This window comes from Sprattus sprattus, assembly GCF_963457725.1.
Source record: "Sprattus sprattus genome assembly, chromosome: 15".
NCBI classification, from domain to species: Eukaryota; Metazoa; Chordata; class Actinopteri; order Clupeiformes; family Clupeidae; genus Sprattus; species Sprattus sprattus.
Genome location: NC_137913.1, coordinates 9,019,945 through 9,037,444, shown reverse-complemented (window position 1 = coordinate 9,037,444; position 17,500 = coordinate 9,019,945). Strand labels below are relative to the sequence as shown.

Here is a 17,500-nt window from a genome sequence, read left to right as displayed (position 1 = left end):
AGACAGAAAGATGGAGAGAGAGAGAGAAAGAGAGACACTCAGACAGAGAGAGAGAGAGATAGAGAGAGAGACAGATAGAGAGAGAGAGAGGGTGAATGAGAGAGAGAGAGAGAGAGGGACAGATGGAGAGGAGATAGGTAGGGGAATAAATAGATAGAGGGGGAAAGACATAAAAAGATATGAAGAGACAGCAATGAGATGATTTAACTGAGTTGTTCTTAGATTATCTCAGATACATTTGCAATAGATGGGACTAGAGTGTCTAGGCTGACTTAGATTAGGAAATAAAAAGTCTCCAAAGTTGTCACTGAGTTGTCAGTCCTGGGATGGTGTGTGACATGAGCACAACTAAATCCTCTTCTGCTCAATGAGGCACATCAAAGACAGACACACGAGGCCATGAGAGATGAGCTGCTTTCTTTGTGTCCATTTAGAGAAGTGTTATTCCTACAACCCACCACATGGTGACAGTATTCTGGCGTTGAGTATCCTGTCTCTATTGTCTAGTTAGGCACTGCGAGGCCCTCCAGTGGCCACCAGTGGGACTGATTTCCTGATATCTTGATTCATTAATTCAAAGTGATGATGAAATAAGCAGAGATGCACTGTAACTCCACACTACTGTTACCAGGCAACACAGACTGCTCACTCTGTTCACACAGCAACTGAAGAAAACACGAGTTAAAGATTCATTAGTTATTAACAGCAACGGCTGAATTAGTATTACTTTGTTTGCAAACCCAAGGGGTCAGCTTTGCTTTAGGCCTCTTTTTCCACTCTGAAATAATCTACAATCTTAATCATCATCATCTTTCAACCTTTCTCTCAGTTTGGAACAGTCAGGACGCTTAAAGTTTGGGGGGAGGATGTGACTCTTAGTACTCTCAGTGGCTCTGGCAGGAAGTGTGCAGTGTTGCGGTGAGGTGCATTATGGGACAGTGGAGGACTCACCTGCGATGTCCTGGAGCCGGTCCTCGTCCATGTTGGGGTCGAAGTCGCTGCCCAGCACGTCGGTGCTCCACGTCTCACTGACCGTCTCAGAGATGTCCCTGTCGTCCGTCAACCCCATCATGTCCCGGATCTCGAACTTACGCAGCTTATCGTCCAGGTTATCCTGAGTGGTGGCTGAAGGAGAGAGGAAGAAAGAGAGAAAACATTTAGAACACACACACACACACACACCAACAACCCCACACACAAACACCCCACACACATTTACATATATGCACACACACACACGCACACACTCACCGTGCTCATGTTCCAGTAGCTGCAGTGCCTCAACGCCATTGCTACCAGATGGCCCCGCCCCCAGCTCAGAGACAGACTCTCCCTCCAGGTCCAGGGAAGACACCGAGTTAGAGCGATTAGATGGCCCTGCACACACACACACACACACACACACACACACACACACACATACAAAGAGAAGACAAGAGTTAAAGCACTAAGACGGCCCTGCGCACACACACACACATACACATACACACAGAAGACAAGAGTTAGAGCACTTAGACGGCCCTGTGCGCACACACACACACACACACACACACAGACAGTACAAACATACCCATTAGAAACATGTCTCATGCCTACGGCCAAATCCCAGCCGTGGGGATATCTTTTACCACTCGTGTCCTACTTCTTACCTCTAGACCCCCCTCAACAGCTAGACTCTCTACACACACACACACACACTCTCTCACACACACACACACACACTCTCACACACACAAACAAGTCCCACACACACACACACTCTCACACACACAAACAAGTCTCACACACGTCTCACACACACACACACAAACAAGTCTCACACACACACACGCAAACACGTCTCACACACACACACACACACAAACGCGTCCCACACACACACACACACACACACACACACACACACACACACACACACACACACACACACACACACACACACACACACACACACACACACACACACACACACACACACACACACACACACACACACACACACACACACGTCTGGGTAGGCTATGGACATTGAGCTAGCAGAAAACAAGGACAACTTACACAACTAAATCCACCACACAAACTTAGCGTGTCTGCATGCCCTTCAGGTTGAGGGAGACAGACTGTCTGTATGTGTGAGGTTTGTGTGTGTGTGTGTGTGTGTGTGTGTGTGTAGGTGTATGTACCCTCTGAGATGCCCTCCAGGTTGTCACTGCAGAGAGAGAAGCGGAGGGTTTTATCAGGTTTGCCGTGGTGCTTCACTTCATCTGCTGGCGCATCCCCTGCTGCACTGTCAGACATCTGCAGGGACAGGACCTGAGAGAACACACACACACACACACACACACACACACACACACACACACACACACACACACACACACACACACACACACACACACACACACACACACACACACACGCACGCACGCACACACGCACACACGCACGCACACACAAACACACAAAAACGGATCAGATGTGAACTAGTAACCCAAATTCCAGTTGTCAAACTGCCGGTTTAGTTGCAGTAACTTTGCTATATATTCTATGAGGAAGAGACGCTAGAGATCCTTCACCCACGTCCACAGAACCATGACGCCAGCCAATCGGTGCTCACCTCATTCTCTGACATCATGCCAGGGATGGTCTGCGGGGTGGTGCCTAGCGAGATGACGAGCACTTCCTCTGGATTGACTTCCTGCAGGGACTCCTGGGAGCTGGCCTCTGGCTCCCCCTCCTGGGCGATGTTGGTACGGCTGCGACTGCGGGAGCCTGCTGGGGGTGGATGAGCAAGATGCAGGGTTATCGTGGTTACTGCTGATGCTGCAGGAGAGGCTGGCTCTCAAGAGGTTCTGTTCAGTTTACTGAACACAAACACACACACACGTCTCCCACACGTCTCACACACACACGTTTCACACAAACACACACACACGTCTCACACAAACACGTCTCACACACGTCTCCCTCACACACGGCTCACACAAAGACACACACACGTCTCACACACACACACACACACACACACACACACACACGTCTCAAACACACACACACACACACACACACACACAATGAAACACTGAGTGGGCAGCATTAAAACTCAACAGTTAGGATGGGCAGCCAAAGTGCACACACTACCTCTAAATACCACATACATGACAGACAAGCAAGGGGGAGTGGTGTGGTGTGGACGCACAGGTGGGACCACGAGCAAGGACATGTGTGTGTGAGACGTGTGTGTGTGAGAAGTGTGTGTGTGAGACGTGTGTATGTGTGTGTGTGTGTGTGTGGGGGGGACGTGGGTATGTGTGTGTGTGTGAGACGTGTGTGTGTGTGTTTGTGTGTGTGTGTGTGTGATACGAGTGTGTGTGTGTGTGTGTGTTTGTGTGTGTGTGTGTGTGACGTGTGTATGTGTGTGTGTGTGCAACGTGTGTGTGTACGCACTTCTCCACTGTAGGAACTCACGGGCCATTTTTTTTAAACTAACAGGAATATTTTTTTTACCAGTCTTCACGCTGTGAATACAGCCAGCTTACGGAGTGAGCATGTCGAGGTTACGGTCACTGAACCTGTAGGCAGAAGGTCAGCTGAAATATAGGCTTTATTTAATCAGCAGTGGTGGTGCTGGCATCTCCATTTGTCCTCATCACCTTGTCATTTGTATTTCCAGCTGCCATAAAGCCATGTAATCCAGTGTTAGCAGCTTTATAAATTCAACTCTTGACTCGACCTTGAGGTAATCCTAATGTTATCAAGAAATGCTCTGGCTTAGCGGCCTAATGTTGGCGCTGCCGCTGGAGAACCCTCTCCTTATTGTGTAGCGCTCAGTGGAAGAGCGAAGGCTAACGCTGGAGAACTCTCACCTTATTGTGTAGCGCTCAGTGAAAGAGTGAAGGCTAACGCTGGAGAACTCTCACCTTATTGTGTAGCGCTCAGTGAAAGAGTGAAGGCTAACGCTGGAGAACTCTCTACTTATTGTGTAGCGCTCAGTGAAAGAGTGAAGGCTAACGCTGGAGAACTCTCTACTTATTGTGTAGCACTCAGTGAAAGAGTGAAGGCTAACGCTGGAGAACTCTCTACTTATTGTGTAGCACTCAGTGAAAGAGTGAAGGCTAACGCCCAGTCCAGTGGATCCTGCAGCACACTGGGAACAGAAAGGTTGAAAGAGCCAGTGATGGGGCCTCTCCTGTAGATGGGCACGCCACTTCCATGACTGCATCATGCAGTGGAAAAGTGCCTTATACGTAATGTGTGTTTGCATGCCTAAGAGTGTGTGTGTGTGTGTGTGTCCAAGTGTGTGTGTGTCCAAGTGTGCGTGTGTCCAAGTGTGCGTGTGTGTGCAAGTGTGTGTGTGTGTGCAAGTGTGCGTGTCCAAGTTAGTGTGTGTGCAAGTGTGTGTGTATTTTTCCAAGTGTGTGTGTGTGTGTCCAAGTGTGTGTGTGTTTTTCCAAGTGTGTGTGTGTTTTTCCAAGTGTGTGTGTGTTTTTCCAAGTGTGTGTGTGTGTGTCCAAGTGTGTGTGTGTCCAAGTGTGCGTGTGTCCAAGTGTGCGTGTGTCCAAGTGTGCGTGTGTCCAAGTGTGCGTGTGTCCAAGTGTGCGTGTGTCCAAGTGTGCGTGTGTCCAAGTGTGCGTGTGTCCAAGTGTGCGTGTGTCCAAGTGTGCGTGTGTGCAAGTGTGCGTGTGTGCAAGTGTGTGTGTCCAAGTTAGTGTGTGTGCAAGTGTGTGTGTGTGTCCAAGTGTGTGTGTGTGTGTGTGTGTGTGTGTGTGTTTGTAGCCTCCTGCCCCCACAGGTTACCCACCAAACGGGGTGACAAGGGGGATGTGAGCAGAGAGGGCGGTGCTGGAGGCTTCCCAACACGTGATGGCGGCCAACTGCTGTCCTGGGGGTGCACACAGCAGGAAGAGAGAGAGGGATGGAGAGAGGGGAGAAGGATGGAGAGAGGGATGGAGAGAGGAGAGAGGGGAGAGGGAAGGAGAGAGGAGAGAGGGATGGAGAGGGAAAGAGGGAAGGAGAAAGGGATGGAGAAAGGGGAGGGAAAGAGAGGGATGGAGAAAGGGGAGGGAAAGAGATGGATCGAGAGAGGAAAGAGGGATGGAGAGAGGAGAGAAGGAGAGAGAAAGAGATGGATGGAGAGAGGAAAGGAGACAGGGATGGAGAGAGGACCGGATGGATGGAAGGAAAGGGAAGGTGAGCAGAGGGAGGATGCGGAGGAAGAAAGGGTGGTGGATGAAGGAAGAAAAAAAGATCAAGTCAAGAAACTGTGCTTGCTGACGTGTCACAGCAAACAGGAGAGGCAAGATTAGGTGAGACAAAGATTTGTGTTATTTTAAGATGTGAATTGTCAGAAGTGAGGAGAGGGAAACGGCTTTCATGCCTCACCGTTGACACAAGCTAAAAACTGATCATCATTCACCAGACATGCTGTCAACACGACACACGCAACAGCCAACAGATATCACGCGTCTCTGCCAAACCTGAGCAACACAACACGCGCAACACCAAAGAGACATTTTGCGTCTCTGCCAAACCTGTCCAGCGTCATCACTTCACACATATGTACTCGTGCATTAATTAAGTCTAAAGTCTCTTTCTTTCCTAGTGCTAACCAGGATTAGGGGAACTGCAGCAAGCATGGATCCCATACTGGTTCTACGATCTTTTCAATGCTAATCTCCATCCTGCTACACTGAGAGCTAAAAGCTATTATTCTGTTTAGATAGAAACTTCCTGAAGGAACGGTCCTGGTGACAGAGCAGCCACCCAGAGGAGTGTTTCTGAGGCCTGATCTGATGGGAATGAGTCGAATTTAAACCTGTTTTTCTAGTTGGGAGTCACACACACACACTTCACTAAATGTAGCTGGCTAAATGCAATTACAGGAGATTCATTTATACTTGCTATAATTGGTTGTCATTTTAGTAATAGTGGCTATTAACTAATGCTGGTAATTGGCCTTAAATCACACACAGGGCCTTATTATCCTCTTCCCCTCTTACAGCTAAACTCTCTTCATCCATCACTTGAACACTCAGAAGGCTTTCAGAGAAAACAACACGTTTAATTAAATACATTACAAACTTTCTCTCCTGAAGAAGTTTTCCATTTTCAATTACGGCCAATCACTGACACTAACAGTACTGACGAACCATTATGAAACCGTTACAGTACTGATGAACCATTATGACAATGTAACAGTACTGACGAATCATTATGACACCGTTACAGTACTATCAGTGCCCTTTTACAGTTTTAGAGCATTCAGAGTGCAATGGACCTGTTCTCGTTCCTAATGGGGCTTAAGACTGTGAGAGTGTGTGTGTCTGTGTGTCTGTGTGTCTGTGTGTCTGTGTGTCTGTGTGTCTGTGTGTCTGTGTGTCTGTGTGTCTGTGTGTCTGTGTGTCTGTGTGTCTGTGTGTCTGTGTGTCTGTGTGTCTGTGTGTCTGTGTGTCTGTGTGTCTGTGTGTCAATGGCAGAGGGGCTTTCACTAGCCAGCTGAAGCTGAGGTTCATGGGTAAAACAGAGGGGAGGGCTCTGAGGGTCTTAACACATGTTGCTTTCCCCCCCAAACAGGGGGGTAAATATGAGCAGGGAGGGGGTACCTTGGGGTAAAAATGAGCAGGAAAGGGGGTAAATATGCTTTTGGGTAAAAGGGAGAAACAACGGGCAAAAAAGGATAAGAAGGATGTATTACATGCTGAGAAAATGTCTCTATGAGAAGAGTGTGAGTATCTATCTATATATTGTCTGCATAGTCAGAGAGGTGGTGATTATGGACAGGAAGGCAAGGAGATGGGTTAACTATGGGAGGTAAGACAAAGTCTCTGCGCTCTGAATTCGGGAAACTGTGCAGAGGCAGGGTAACTGTGTGATAAAACGGGGCAACTCTGCCCAGAGGCAGGGTATTTCTGGGCAGAGATAGGGTACTTATAGGGCAGAGATGGGGTAATTATGTGCAGAGGCAGGGTGTGTGTGAGATGAGATGGGTACCTATGGGCAGGCGGTTCTTCTTGTTGGCGGGGGTGGTGGCGGGCGAGAGCTGGGGCGTGTTGGAGGGCGTGAGCTCCAGGCTGTTGCTCTTCACCGTGCGGGACTGCGGGACGCTGGACACCAGCGTCTCCAGGGCCAGGTGGTCCTCCTCACGGAGCTGATCGCTGGCCGTCACATTCCGCACAAAGTCCACCTAGAACACGAAACACATGGCGTGGAAGACCCGAGATCAGCAACGCTATGAAACTGTTTGAGTAAGCACACACTGCTGTTTCTATAGAATGCTGCTGGTGTAAGCACACACTGCTTTTCCTATAGCATGCCACAGGAGTAAGCACACACTGCTATTTCTATGGTATATTTTTTGAGTAAGCACACACTGCTGTTTCTATGGTATATTTTTTGAGTAAGCACACACTGCTGTTTCTATAGTATATTTTTTGAGTAAGCACACACTGCTGTTTCTATGGTATATTTTTTGAGTAAGCACACACTGCTGTTTCTATGGTATATTCTTTGAGTAAGCACACACTGCTGTTACTATGGTATATTTTTTGAGTAAGCACACACTGCTGTTTCTATGGTATATTTTTTGAGTAAGCACACACTGCTGTTTCTATAGTATGCTGCTGGAGTAGGCACACAATGCTGGAGTAATCACACACTGATGTTTCTATAGTATGCTGTTGGTGTAATCACACACTGATGTTTCTATAGAATGCTGCTTAAGTAAGCACAAACTGCTGTTTTAATAGTATGCTGCTGGAGTAAGCACAAACTGCACTAAATGGCTTGCTGCAGTGGTGTAACTCTCCTTGTGTCAGTGACTGCACTTCACTTTCATTTCCCTCTGCAGCCAGGAGCTCCTAATGAGGCAAGCTGAGGGGAAATGGTCAGTGATCATCATCATTATCATCATCATCATCAGCAGTAGTCTTCACACTGGTTTAGAGCTGAACAGCATGGTTGTCAGGAGGCTAACATTGGTCTGAGGGCAACATAAGCAGTTACATTAAGCAGTAGAACACTGCATGGAACATTCAGCCACTCTGGAGAATCTTCACAACAGAGCCACAAGATCTTCCACCATTCTATAGAATTCCAACCTTCTTGATCGTTCTAACAGCAGAGCAGTGGAATATTCCATAGAACTCTAACATGTTTCCGGTGTGACAGTGTTCCCTGACATTTGTACTGATTTGAGAGCAGTTTGCGTGGAGTCAGCATGTTGAAAAGCTGAGGCAGCACGTGATGCATGTGAAAGGTCCAAGCATCCAATCCGACAGGTTGGGGCCTGCCTGCCTGTCTGCCTGCCTGTCTCACCCTCTGGCACACATGGGAACATGGGAAGGGTGCTGCTAACGCCAGGAGGCAGGTGATGGGAGACAGTAACTGTGGCTCTTTCAGGGCAGACACACCTCAAAAGGGGCCTTGATTGGAGCTTAGAGGCAAGCCTCAGGCCCTGAGAAACTGCCAGTTTTTGCATAAAGTCTAAAAGGTTGCACACAAATGCAATACAATTTTTGTGCATGGTGAACAGACTTGATTTTGGCCTCTGGAACAAATGCTCTTTGTGAGAAGCCGGTCCTGCTCCCCCTAGTGGCTCTCTGGCTTTCTGAGCTGCTGGGATGCCGTGAGGATGAGAAGTAGGTGAATGTACAGAGGTCAGCCAGAGGTCAGCCAGAGCCTTACCAGATTCAGCAGCTGGTTGTGAGTAATGTAGACCACAGTCCGGCTTAGGCCTTCCAGCAGATTCATAGTGGACATGGGCGGAGTCTCCACGGCTCTCCCACCAATCACCACGTCCAGGAAGGCGGACACACAGCTCTGCGGTCACACACACACACAGACACACACACACACACACAGACACAGAGAGAGAGTTGGGCAAAAGGCACCAGAGCTGAACTGAAAACAGAACTGTTACACTGAGAGTCACCATGAAGCAGTAGCACTCTGACTCAGACAGAGGCGTCACAGCATGAACGATACTAACATGCATAACTCTCATCAAAAGGGGAAATAACGCAGATACAGTAGGTCAATTAAAGGCTACAGAGGACAGAAATAGGTGGAACAGGAAGCTCTTACTTTGTCAAACTTGGACAGGGTGCTCTTCCTGCGGGGGTCTCCATCATCTGCATCCACCATGGCCAGCTGCTGGAGGAGCTGCCCTACCTGCCATATCACACACACACACACGTCACACACTACACGCTATATGGTCACTCACACAACACAGATGTTATTATCTTATAACACACACACACACAGACACAGACAGACAGACAGACAGACAGTCAGACAGACAGACAGACAGACACACAGACAGACACACACACACACAGACAGACAGACAGACACACACACACACACACACGTCACACCCTACATGCTATACGGTCACTCGCACAACACAAACGTTATTATCTTAACACTCACACACACACACAGACACAGACACAGACACAGACACAGACACAGACACAGACACAGACACAGACCCCCACCCCCACCCCCACCCCCACACCCACTCCCACTCCCACACCCACACCCACACCCACACCCACACCCACCCCAAACCAAGCCTGCCGTACCTGCATGAGGTTGAAGCGTGCCACCTCGTTGATGGGCGCGTCGCTGATGATGCCGTACTGCTCGGGGCTGACCACGGCGGGGCAGATGAAGCAGGCCAGCAGCAGGTCCGTGCACATGGAGCGCACCTCGCCCACCTGCAGCCCCTCCACCCGCGACAGCGTGCGGAACATCTGGGACAGGACCCAGCGCAGGCTCTGGGGGAAGCAGTAGGTGTTCTGGCGGAGGCACCTGGGGGTGGGGAGGGGGGGTAATAGTGCTCGGGTCATGTGGGGTAAACAGCAGAGAGGCAACACCAGCATTTAACGGAAAAAGTGTATTTATCGATAACAAACTGTTTTAGGACTGTGCCCCGTGTTTTCCTTAACAAAAACTGGCTCAGCAACAACAGGAACGGGTCTCAGATGCCAAGTGGGTGGAAAAACAGGAAATCCACTATGTAAGCACTCTTGCTCTATCCCTACTCAACAGGAAACAAGCACTTTCCCACACCTACGTCACCAGAGCTAACTGCCATTCTGAGGTGAAAAACTATTGGGAAACAATTATAAGGTGCTTAGCAGCATGACACACACCCTAGTAATATGCACCCATAGTGTGGTCTTGACTGGCTACGCATCCAAAGAAGCTGTTGACCCTAGTATTATCTCCATATTGTGGTCTTGTCTAGCAGCACCCAATGAAGCTGTTGACCCTAGTATTATGGCCCATAGTGTGGTCGTGTTTGGCTACACACCCAAGGAAGCTTTTGACCCTAGTATTATCCCCCATAGTGTGGTCTTGTCTAGCAGCACCCAATGAAGCTGTTGACCCTAGTATTATGGCCCATAGTGTGCTATTGTCTGGTTACGAACCCAATGAGGCTGCCGTCCCTAGTATCATCCACCATAGTCTAGTCTTGTCTGGCTACACACCCAATAAAGCTGTTGATTCTAGTATTACCCCCCCATAGTGTGCTATTGTGTGGCTACGGACCCAATGAAGCTGTTGACCCTAGTATTATGCCCCATAGTGTGGTCGTGCCTGGCTATGCACCCAATGAAGCTGTTGACCCGAGTATTATCCACCATAGTCTAGTCTTGTTTGGCTACGCACCCAATGAAGCTGTTGACCCTAGTATTATGGCCCATAGTGTGGTGTTGTCTGGCTACTCACCCAATAAAGCTGTTGACCCTAGTATTATCCCCCATAGTGTGGTCTTTTCTAGCAGCACAGAATGAAGCTGTTGACCCTAGTATTATCCCCCATAGTGTGGTCTTTTCTAGCAGCACCCAATGAAGCTGTTGAGTGTTGACCCTAGTATTATCCCCCATAGTGTGGTCTTGTCTAGCAGCACCCAATGAAACTGTTGACCCTAGTATTATCCCCCATAGTGTGCTATTGTGTGGCTACGGACCCAATGAAGCTGTTGACCCTAGTATTATCCCCATATTGTGGTCTTGTCTAGCAGCACCCATTGAAGCTGTTGACCCTAGTATTATGGCCCATAGTGTGGTCGTGTTTGGCTACACACCCAATAAAGCTGTTGATCCTAGTATTACGCCCCATAGTGTGCTCTTGTCTGGCTACGCACCCAATGAAGCTGTTGACCCTAGTATTATCCACCATACTCTAGTCTTGTTTGGCTACGTACCCAATGAAGCTGTTGACCCTAGTATTATGCCCCATAGCGTGGTGTTGTTTGGCTACGCACCCAATGAAGCTGTTGACCCGAGTATTATGGCCCATAGTCTAGTCTTGTTTGGCTACGTACCCAATGAAGCTGTTGACCCTAGTATTATCCACCATACTCTAGTCTTGTTTGGCTACGCACCCAATGAAGCTGTTGACCCTAGTATTATCCACCATACTCTAGTCTTGTTTGGCTACGCACCCAATGAAGCTGTTGACCAGCGTCACCAGCTTGGCCTCGTTGGCCTCCACGGCCGACTGCACCCTGCGGCGGTGGGCGTCGGAGCCCTTCTCTCCGAAGAGGCGCTCCTGCTGGGCGGGCGTGTGGCGCTCGGTGAGCTTGGCCGGGTCGGTCTCCAGGTGGTCCTCGTCCTCCACCAGCAGCTGCATGATTGGCTCGTGGAGCGTGGCCGTGAGGAAGAGCTTGGCGGCGTACAGGCCCTCGGAGAAGAGGCGGAAGAGGATGCTGAAGGCGCAGGTGCCGCGCCGCAGTAGACGCCGGGGGTTGTCGCTCTCCTTCAGCTCGAACTCGATCAGGTAGCGCAGAACCTGCCGGGCCGGGCACACAGAACCAGAACCATCAGGTGGAGAGAACGGAGAAAATCCAAAATCAAAAGCCGCTGATTTAACGCAACCGTCCTGTTTTAGTTCAGTTCTGTTGCACACAGCCTGCAGATCTATAGTGTGCCTGAAGCTATGCAGGCTCATCCTTTTACAGGCCTGTTACAAATGACCCCTAAGGAGGCCAGAGTCGAGCCTGTGCTTCAGTTACAAGCGAAGGGCAACACGCACGCACGCACGCACGCACGCACGCACGCACGCACGCACGCACGCACGCACGCACGCACGCACGCACGCACGCACGCACGCACGCACGCACGCACGCACGCACGCACGCACGCACGCACGCACGCACGCACGCACGCACACACACACACGCACACACGCACTCACACACACGCACGCACACGCACGCACGCACACATGATTTGACCTGAGGCACTCTATTCCAAATGTCTGAGTAAGGAGATCTTACTGTGATCTGTCCCTGTGAGTAAACTGAGATGAGGGAGCAGAAAAGCACTTACACAGAATAGACTGGTTGCCCACGTGGCGGATTTCATATAAATAAGGTCAGTTGTTACCCGAACCTTCAGAACACTTGAGCAACAGGTTTTGAAACACACACACCACACACACACACACACACACACACACACACACACACACACACACACACACACACACACACACACACACACACACACACACACACACACACACACCTGCAGCAGGTAGCTCTCGTCCTCCTGCATGATGCCGTTGCCGTAGAGCGAGGTGAAGACGGAGTGTATGACGCTCTGCGTGTGCTCCTGGTTGAGCCGCTCCCCGGCCACCAGGCAGGAGGCCACGAGGCGCGGGTTCTCCCGCAGGCGCCACAGGAACTCCCCGTAGATGCTCTCCTGGAAGCCCAGCGTCTTGTAGCCGTCCACAAACTGCGTGTCCTCCAGGACGCGCGCATGCTGGCAGCACTCGGCAGGGGACGCTTCAGCACTGGGGGGACAGGAGGAGACGACGAGACGTTAATCATCTCGACTGTATTTATTTAGTTACTTATTTACATATTTATGTATGTATTTATTTAATCGGATTCTGATCTGAGGAGGAGAGAGGAGGAAGAGTGTGAGTGTGTGTGTGTGTGTGTGTGTGTGTAATGAAATGAAAAGAAAACTAGGAGTCGGCTCCAGAGAACACAGAATCTGATTCTGATTCGATGAGGAGGTTTGATTACAAAATGTTGGCTGGAGAAAAATATCAGTGGCTAGTATCAAATTAAATTTCCATCCCTGCTGTAGCGATATTGATATTATCATCATCATCATTACTACCACCACCACTTGTGCCGATATTAATATCATCATCACCACCGCCACCTGTGTCTATATTAACATTATCTCCACCGCCATTATTACTACCATCATCTGTGCTTACGTTAATATTATCTCCATCATCATCTACGCTGATATTAATATGATTTCCACCACCATCACCACGTGTGCTGATATTAATATAATCTCCCCCATCATCATCATCATCTGTGCTCCCTCCTCTGTCCTCTCCTCTCTCCTCTGTCTCTTGCTCCCTCCCCTCTTCTTTCTTTGGCCGCTGTGCTTGACTATGAGTATTAATCACCACGGCTACCATTCATCATCATTAAAGCAGGACACCCTCTACGTTGAGGAGATCCTAATTCTGTCTCATCACACACTAACATGAAACACATCTGCATCTCAGCACAATATTTTAACACAAGAAATGAGAACATCTACTCAGAGAGACAGGAAAACTTTGTGTGCATATTAATTAGTGCAGGTGTGTGTGTGTGTGTGTGTGTGTGTGTGTGTGTGTGTGTGTATGTGTGGGGATGCGTGCTTGCATAACTGTGTGCATGCCTGTGTGCGTGTGCATGCGTGTGTGCATGAATATGTGTGTGTGTGTGCATGCGTGCATATGTGTGTGTGTGCCTGTGTGCCCGGTATGTGAGTGTGTGTGTGTGCCTGTGTGCACGTGTATGTGAGTGTGTGTGTGTGTGTGTGTGTGTGTACCTGGTGAGGATGAGGCGGTCGAGGTTGATCCTCTGCTGCTTGGCGATCCAGGCGGCGCGGTAGAGCTTCTCGGCGGTCTTGAGCACGTCGTGGTTGAGCCGCTGGATCAGCTGCTTCTCGGAGGCCACGTACAGACGCTCCTGCTTCAGGTGGTGCGCAAGCGTGAGGATGTCCGGCTTCACCATCATGCAGCCAGCTCAGCCTGACACGAGCGAGCACTGATGAGGGGAAGAGGAGAGGAGAGAGAAGAGGAGGACAGAGAGGAGAGGATGGGAGAGGAGAGGGGGGGAGGAGAGGCGAGGAGGAAGAGAGGGGAGCAGAGGAGAGGATGGGAGAGGGGAGGAGGAGAAGAGGAGAGAAGAGGAGGAGGAGAGAGAGGAGAAGAGGACGAGAGTGGAGAAAATAAGAGTAGAGAACAGGAAGATAGGACAGAAGAAAGAGGACAGGGGAGGAAGAGAAAGGAAGAGATGAGAGAAGAATTAATCAGAGAGTCAGTAAAAGAGAGAGAGAGAGAGAGAGAGAGAGAGAGAGAGAGAGAGAGAGAGAGAAGGAGAAGAGTGGGAAGAGGGAGGGAATGAAAAGAAAATGCGATGAGTGACAAGTCAGAACCATCAGCAAACAATAAGCACATCAAAAGCATCTGGGTCTTTTCTGAAGCCGCAGAACTAGCCTCACACCCTCCAAGCCTTCACCATCATCATCATCATCATCCTCTTCTTCTTCTTCATAATCATTCTCATCCTCGTGTTCAGTTTGCAGCGTTCTGCTGTGTTTTTCCTTCCCTGTGATATCTCTAAACGAACGGGGAAGCATCCCAAGCGGCCTGTGAGGTAACACCGGGAGACGAATCAAAGCTTCTCTCTCCTGAGCGCGCGGAGAGCGGAGAGCGTGGGTCTCAGGATGGAGGACGGTGCCAACTCTGCTCACTCCTCCTCTCTATTTCAAAACATGGCACTGCAGGGCCAGGAGTGAAACCCAGCTCCACATGAAGACATTTTTAGAGAGCGAGGAGTGAGGAGCGTGGGGGGTACTGAAGGAGGTGTTGGGGAGGGGGTGGGTAGGTTAGCTGGGGAGGTTAGCTATGAAAGCCCCTTCTGGAGGGAGGGAGAGAGAGAAAGAAAAGGAAGGAAAGAAGGTGAAAGCAAAAAAAAAAAAAAAAAAAAAAAAGAGAGATGCTGCAGCAGTCAGAGGACATTTACAGGCAGGCAAAGATAAGGACGCCTTTCTCCTGGTGCAGGGCAGGCAGCAGCATCAGGACCCGAGAGCAGAAGGCACGCTGGCCTTTAAAAACAAAGGCGACCCCTCCCCTCCCCTGCTTTGAAGCCTCATGAATGGGCAGAGCGAGCAAATATGCAAATCGCATTACCCCAACCGGCTTCACAAACACCAGGGAGAACACAACAAAAACACACTCCGACACACACACACACTCACACTCTGACTGACACACACACACACTCTGAGACACACACTCTGAGACACACACACACACACGCAGAAAGAGACCAGAAATATTCCTGATTTCCAGCAGCATGCCTGGCTACAAAGAGCTCTTTGTGAGGACACCAAGCAGAGAGGAGACTGAGACGTACAAGTAGAAGCCTGAGACCAGGAAGAGGAGAGGAGACGACTGAGTTAGGGAGGAGAGGAGAGACCTGAGGGAGAGGAGAGGAGAGACCTGAGGCAGAGAGGAGAGGAGAGACCTGAGGCAGAGAGGAGAGACCTGAGGGAGAGAGGAGAGACCTGAGGGAGAGGAGAGGAGAGACCTGAGGCAGAGAGGAGAGACCTGAGGGAGAGAGGAGAGGAGAGACCTGAGGCAGAGAGGAGAGGAGAGACCTGAGGCAGAGAGGAGAGACCTGAGGGAGAGGAGAGGAGAGACCTGAGGCAGAGAGGAGAGACCTGAGGGAGAGGAGAGGAGAGACCTGAGGGAGAGGAGAGGAGAGACCTGAGGGAGAGGAGAGGAGAGACCTGAGGGAGAGGAGAGGAGAGGCCTTAGGGAGAGGAGAGGAGAGACCTGAGGCAGAGAGGAGAGACCTGAGGCAGAGAGGAGAGACCTGAGGGAGAGGAGAGGAGAGACCTGAGGGAGAGGAGAGGAGAGACCTGAGGGAGAAGAGAGGAGAGACCTGAGGGAGAGGAGAGGAGAGGCCTTAGTTAGGGAGGAGAGGAGAGACCTGAGGGAGAGGAGAGGAGAGACCTGAGGCAGAGAGGAGAGGAGGAGAGAGGAGAGGCCTGAGGCAGAGAGGTCAGGACTGAAGGAGAGGGACAGAACAGGAGAGGTCAGGACTAAAGGAGAGGGACAGAATAGGAGAGGTCGGGCCTGGAGGAGAGGGACAGAACAGGAGGTCAGGACTGAAGGAGAGGGACAGAACAGGAGGTCAGGACTGGAGGAGAGGGACAGAAGAGGAGAGGTCGGGACTGAAGGAGAGGGACAGAACAGGAGGTTAGGACTGAAGGAGAGGGACAGAACAGGAGGTCAGGCCTGAAGGAGAGGGACAGAATATGAGAGGTCGGGCCTGAAGGAGAGGGACAGAAGAGGAGAGGTCTGGCCTGGAGGAGAGGGACAGAATAGGAGAGGTCGGGCCTGGAGGAGAGGGACAGGAGAGGAGAGGTCTGGCCTGGAGGAGAGGGACAGAATAGGAGAGGTCGGGCCTGGAGGAGAGGGACAGGAGAGGAGAGGTCTGGCCTGAAGGAGAGGGACAGAATAGGAGAGGTCTGGCCTGAAGGAGAGGGACAGAAGCGGAGAGGTCAGGACTGAAGGAGAGGGACAGGAGAGGAGAGGTCGGGCCTGAAGGAGAGGGACTAGGAGTGTGGGAGAGATGAGGCTCCAGTACCTGCTACTTCAGGGCATGGAATTCTGGGAGAATGGTGGGCAACTTCTCCTACATTGCAGATCTGCCTCAAGTGTACTGTGCAGTTAACCATGTGTCATGCAGCAGGAATGGGTCTACCTCCTCTCTCTCTCTTTCTGAATCTCTCTTCATCCCTCTCTTTTCCTTTCCTCTCACAGTCACCACTGTAGCCTTACATTGCATACTGAGCCAAGTGTGTGTAGGTGTGAGAGAGAGAGAGAGAGAGAGAGCGAGAGAGAGAGAGAGAGAGTGCCTGTGTGTGCATGGTTGGTCTGTCAGTACATGCGGGGGAATGCATGAATGTACAGGTCAGGTATTTATCCGAAGTGACTTACAGACAAGCTGCAGCGCTCGGAAATCGACCCTGGGTGGAGCTAACCACTGTACCACCAGACCATTAAAGTGTGTGTGTGTGTGTGAGTGAGTGGGTGTGTGAGTGTGTGTGTGTGTGTGTGTGTGTGTGTGAGAGTGTGAGAGTGTGAGAGTGTGAGAGTGTGTGAGTGTGTGTGTGTGAGTGTGTGAGTGTGTGTGTGTGTGTGTATGTATATGTTTGTGTGTGTTTGTGTGTGTGTGTGTGTGTGTGTGTGTGTGTGTGTGTGTCGATGTGTGTGTGTGTGTGTGTGTGTGTGTGTGTGTGTGTGTGTGCGCTTCAGTCTGATTTGGGAGATAGGTTGCCCTAAGGATTAGGCTTCTGTATCAGCAGTGGTCAGAAGGCTTGTGCATTTCCAGATCAGAATGGTATTTGAGGCAGTCAGGTCATTGTAGGAGATTTCGCAGAATCCCTTTGGT

The 17,500-nt window shown here is 50.3% G+C and overlaps 1 protein-coding gene across 5 annotated transcripts in view; it reads right to left on the bottom strand.

Annotated features, from left to right (window-relative positions):
• Positions 1–17,500, bottom strand: part of gapvd1 (GTPase activating protein and VPS9 domains 1) — a 45,915-nt gene that overhangs the window by 21,052 nt on the left and 7,363 nt on the right. For 3 of the 5 annotated variants that reach the window (XM_080851966.1, XM_080851967.1, XM_080851970.1), the window contains exons 2-13: positions 13,863–14,080; positions 12,543–12,810; positions 11,459–11,805; positions 9,588–9,816; positions 9,082–9,168; positions 8,683–8,817; positions 6,991–7,183; positions 4,802–4,882; positions 2,618–2,772; positions 2,184–2,313; positions 1,252–1,377; positions 952–1,125 (exon numbers count right to left, since the gene is read on the bottom strand). In XM_080851966.1, coding sequence (XP_080708092.1) covers positions 952–1,125; positions 1,252–1,377; positions 2,184–2,313; positions 2,618–2,772; positions 4,802–4,882; positions 6,991–7,183; positions 8,683–8,817; positions 9,082–9,168; positions 9,588–9,816; positions 11,459–11,805; positions 12,543–12,810; positions 13,863–14,050 — 2,113 coding nt within the window. In that variant the 5' untranslated portion in view covers positions 14,051–14,080. Of the gene's footprint in view, positions 1–951; positions 1,126–1,251; positions 1,378–2,183; positions 2,314–2,617; positions 2,776–4,801; positions 4,883–6,990; positions 7,184–8,682; positions 8,818–9,081; positions 9,169–9,587; positions 9,817–11,458; positions 11,806–12,542; positions 12,811–13,862; positions 14,081–17,500 lie in introns of all 5 variants that reach the window. The other 2 variants (XM_080851968.1, XM_080851969.1) reach the window with 2 other exon arrangements.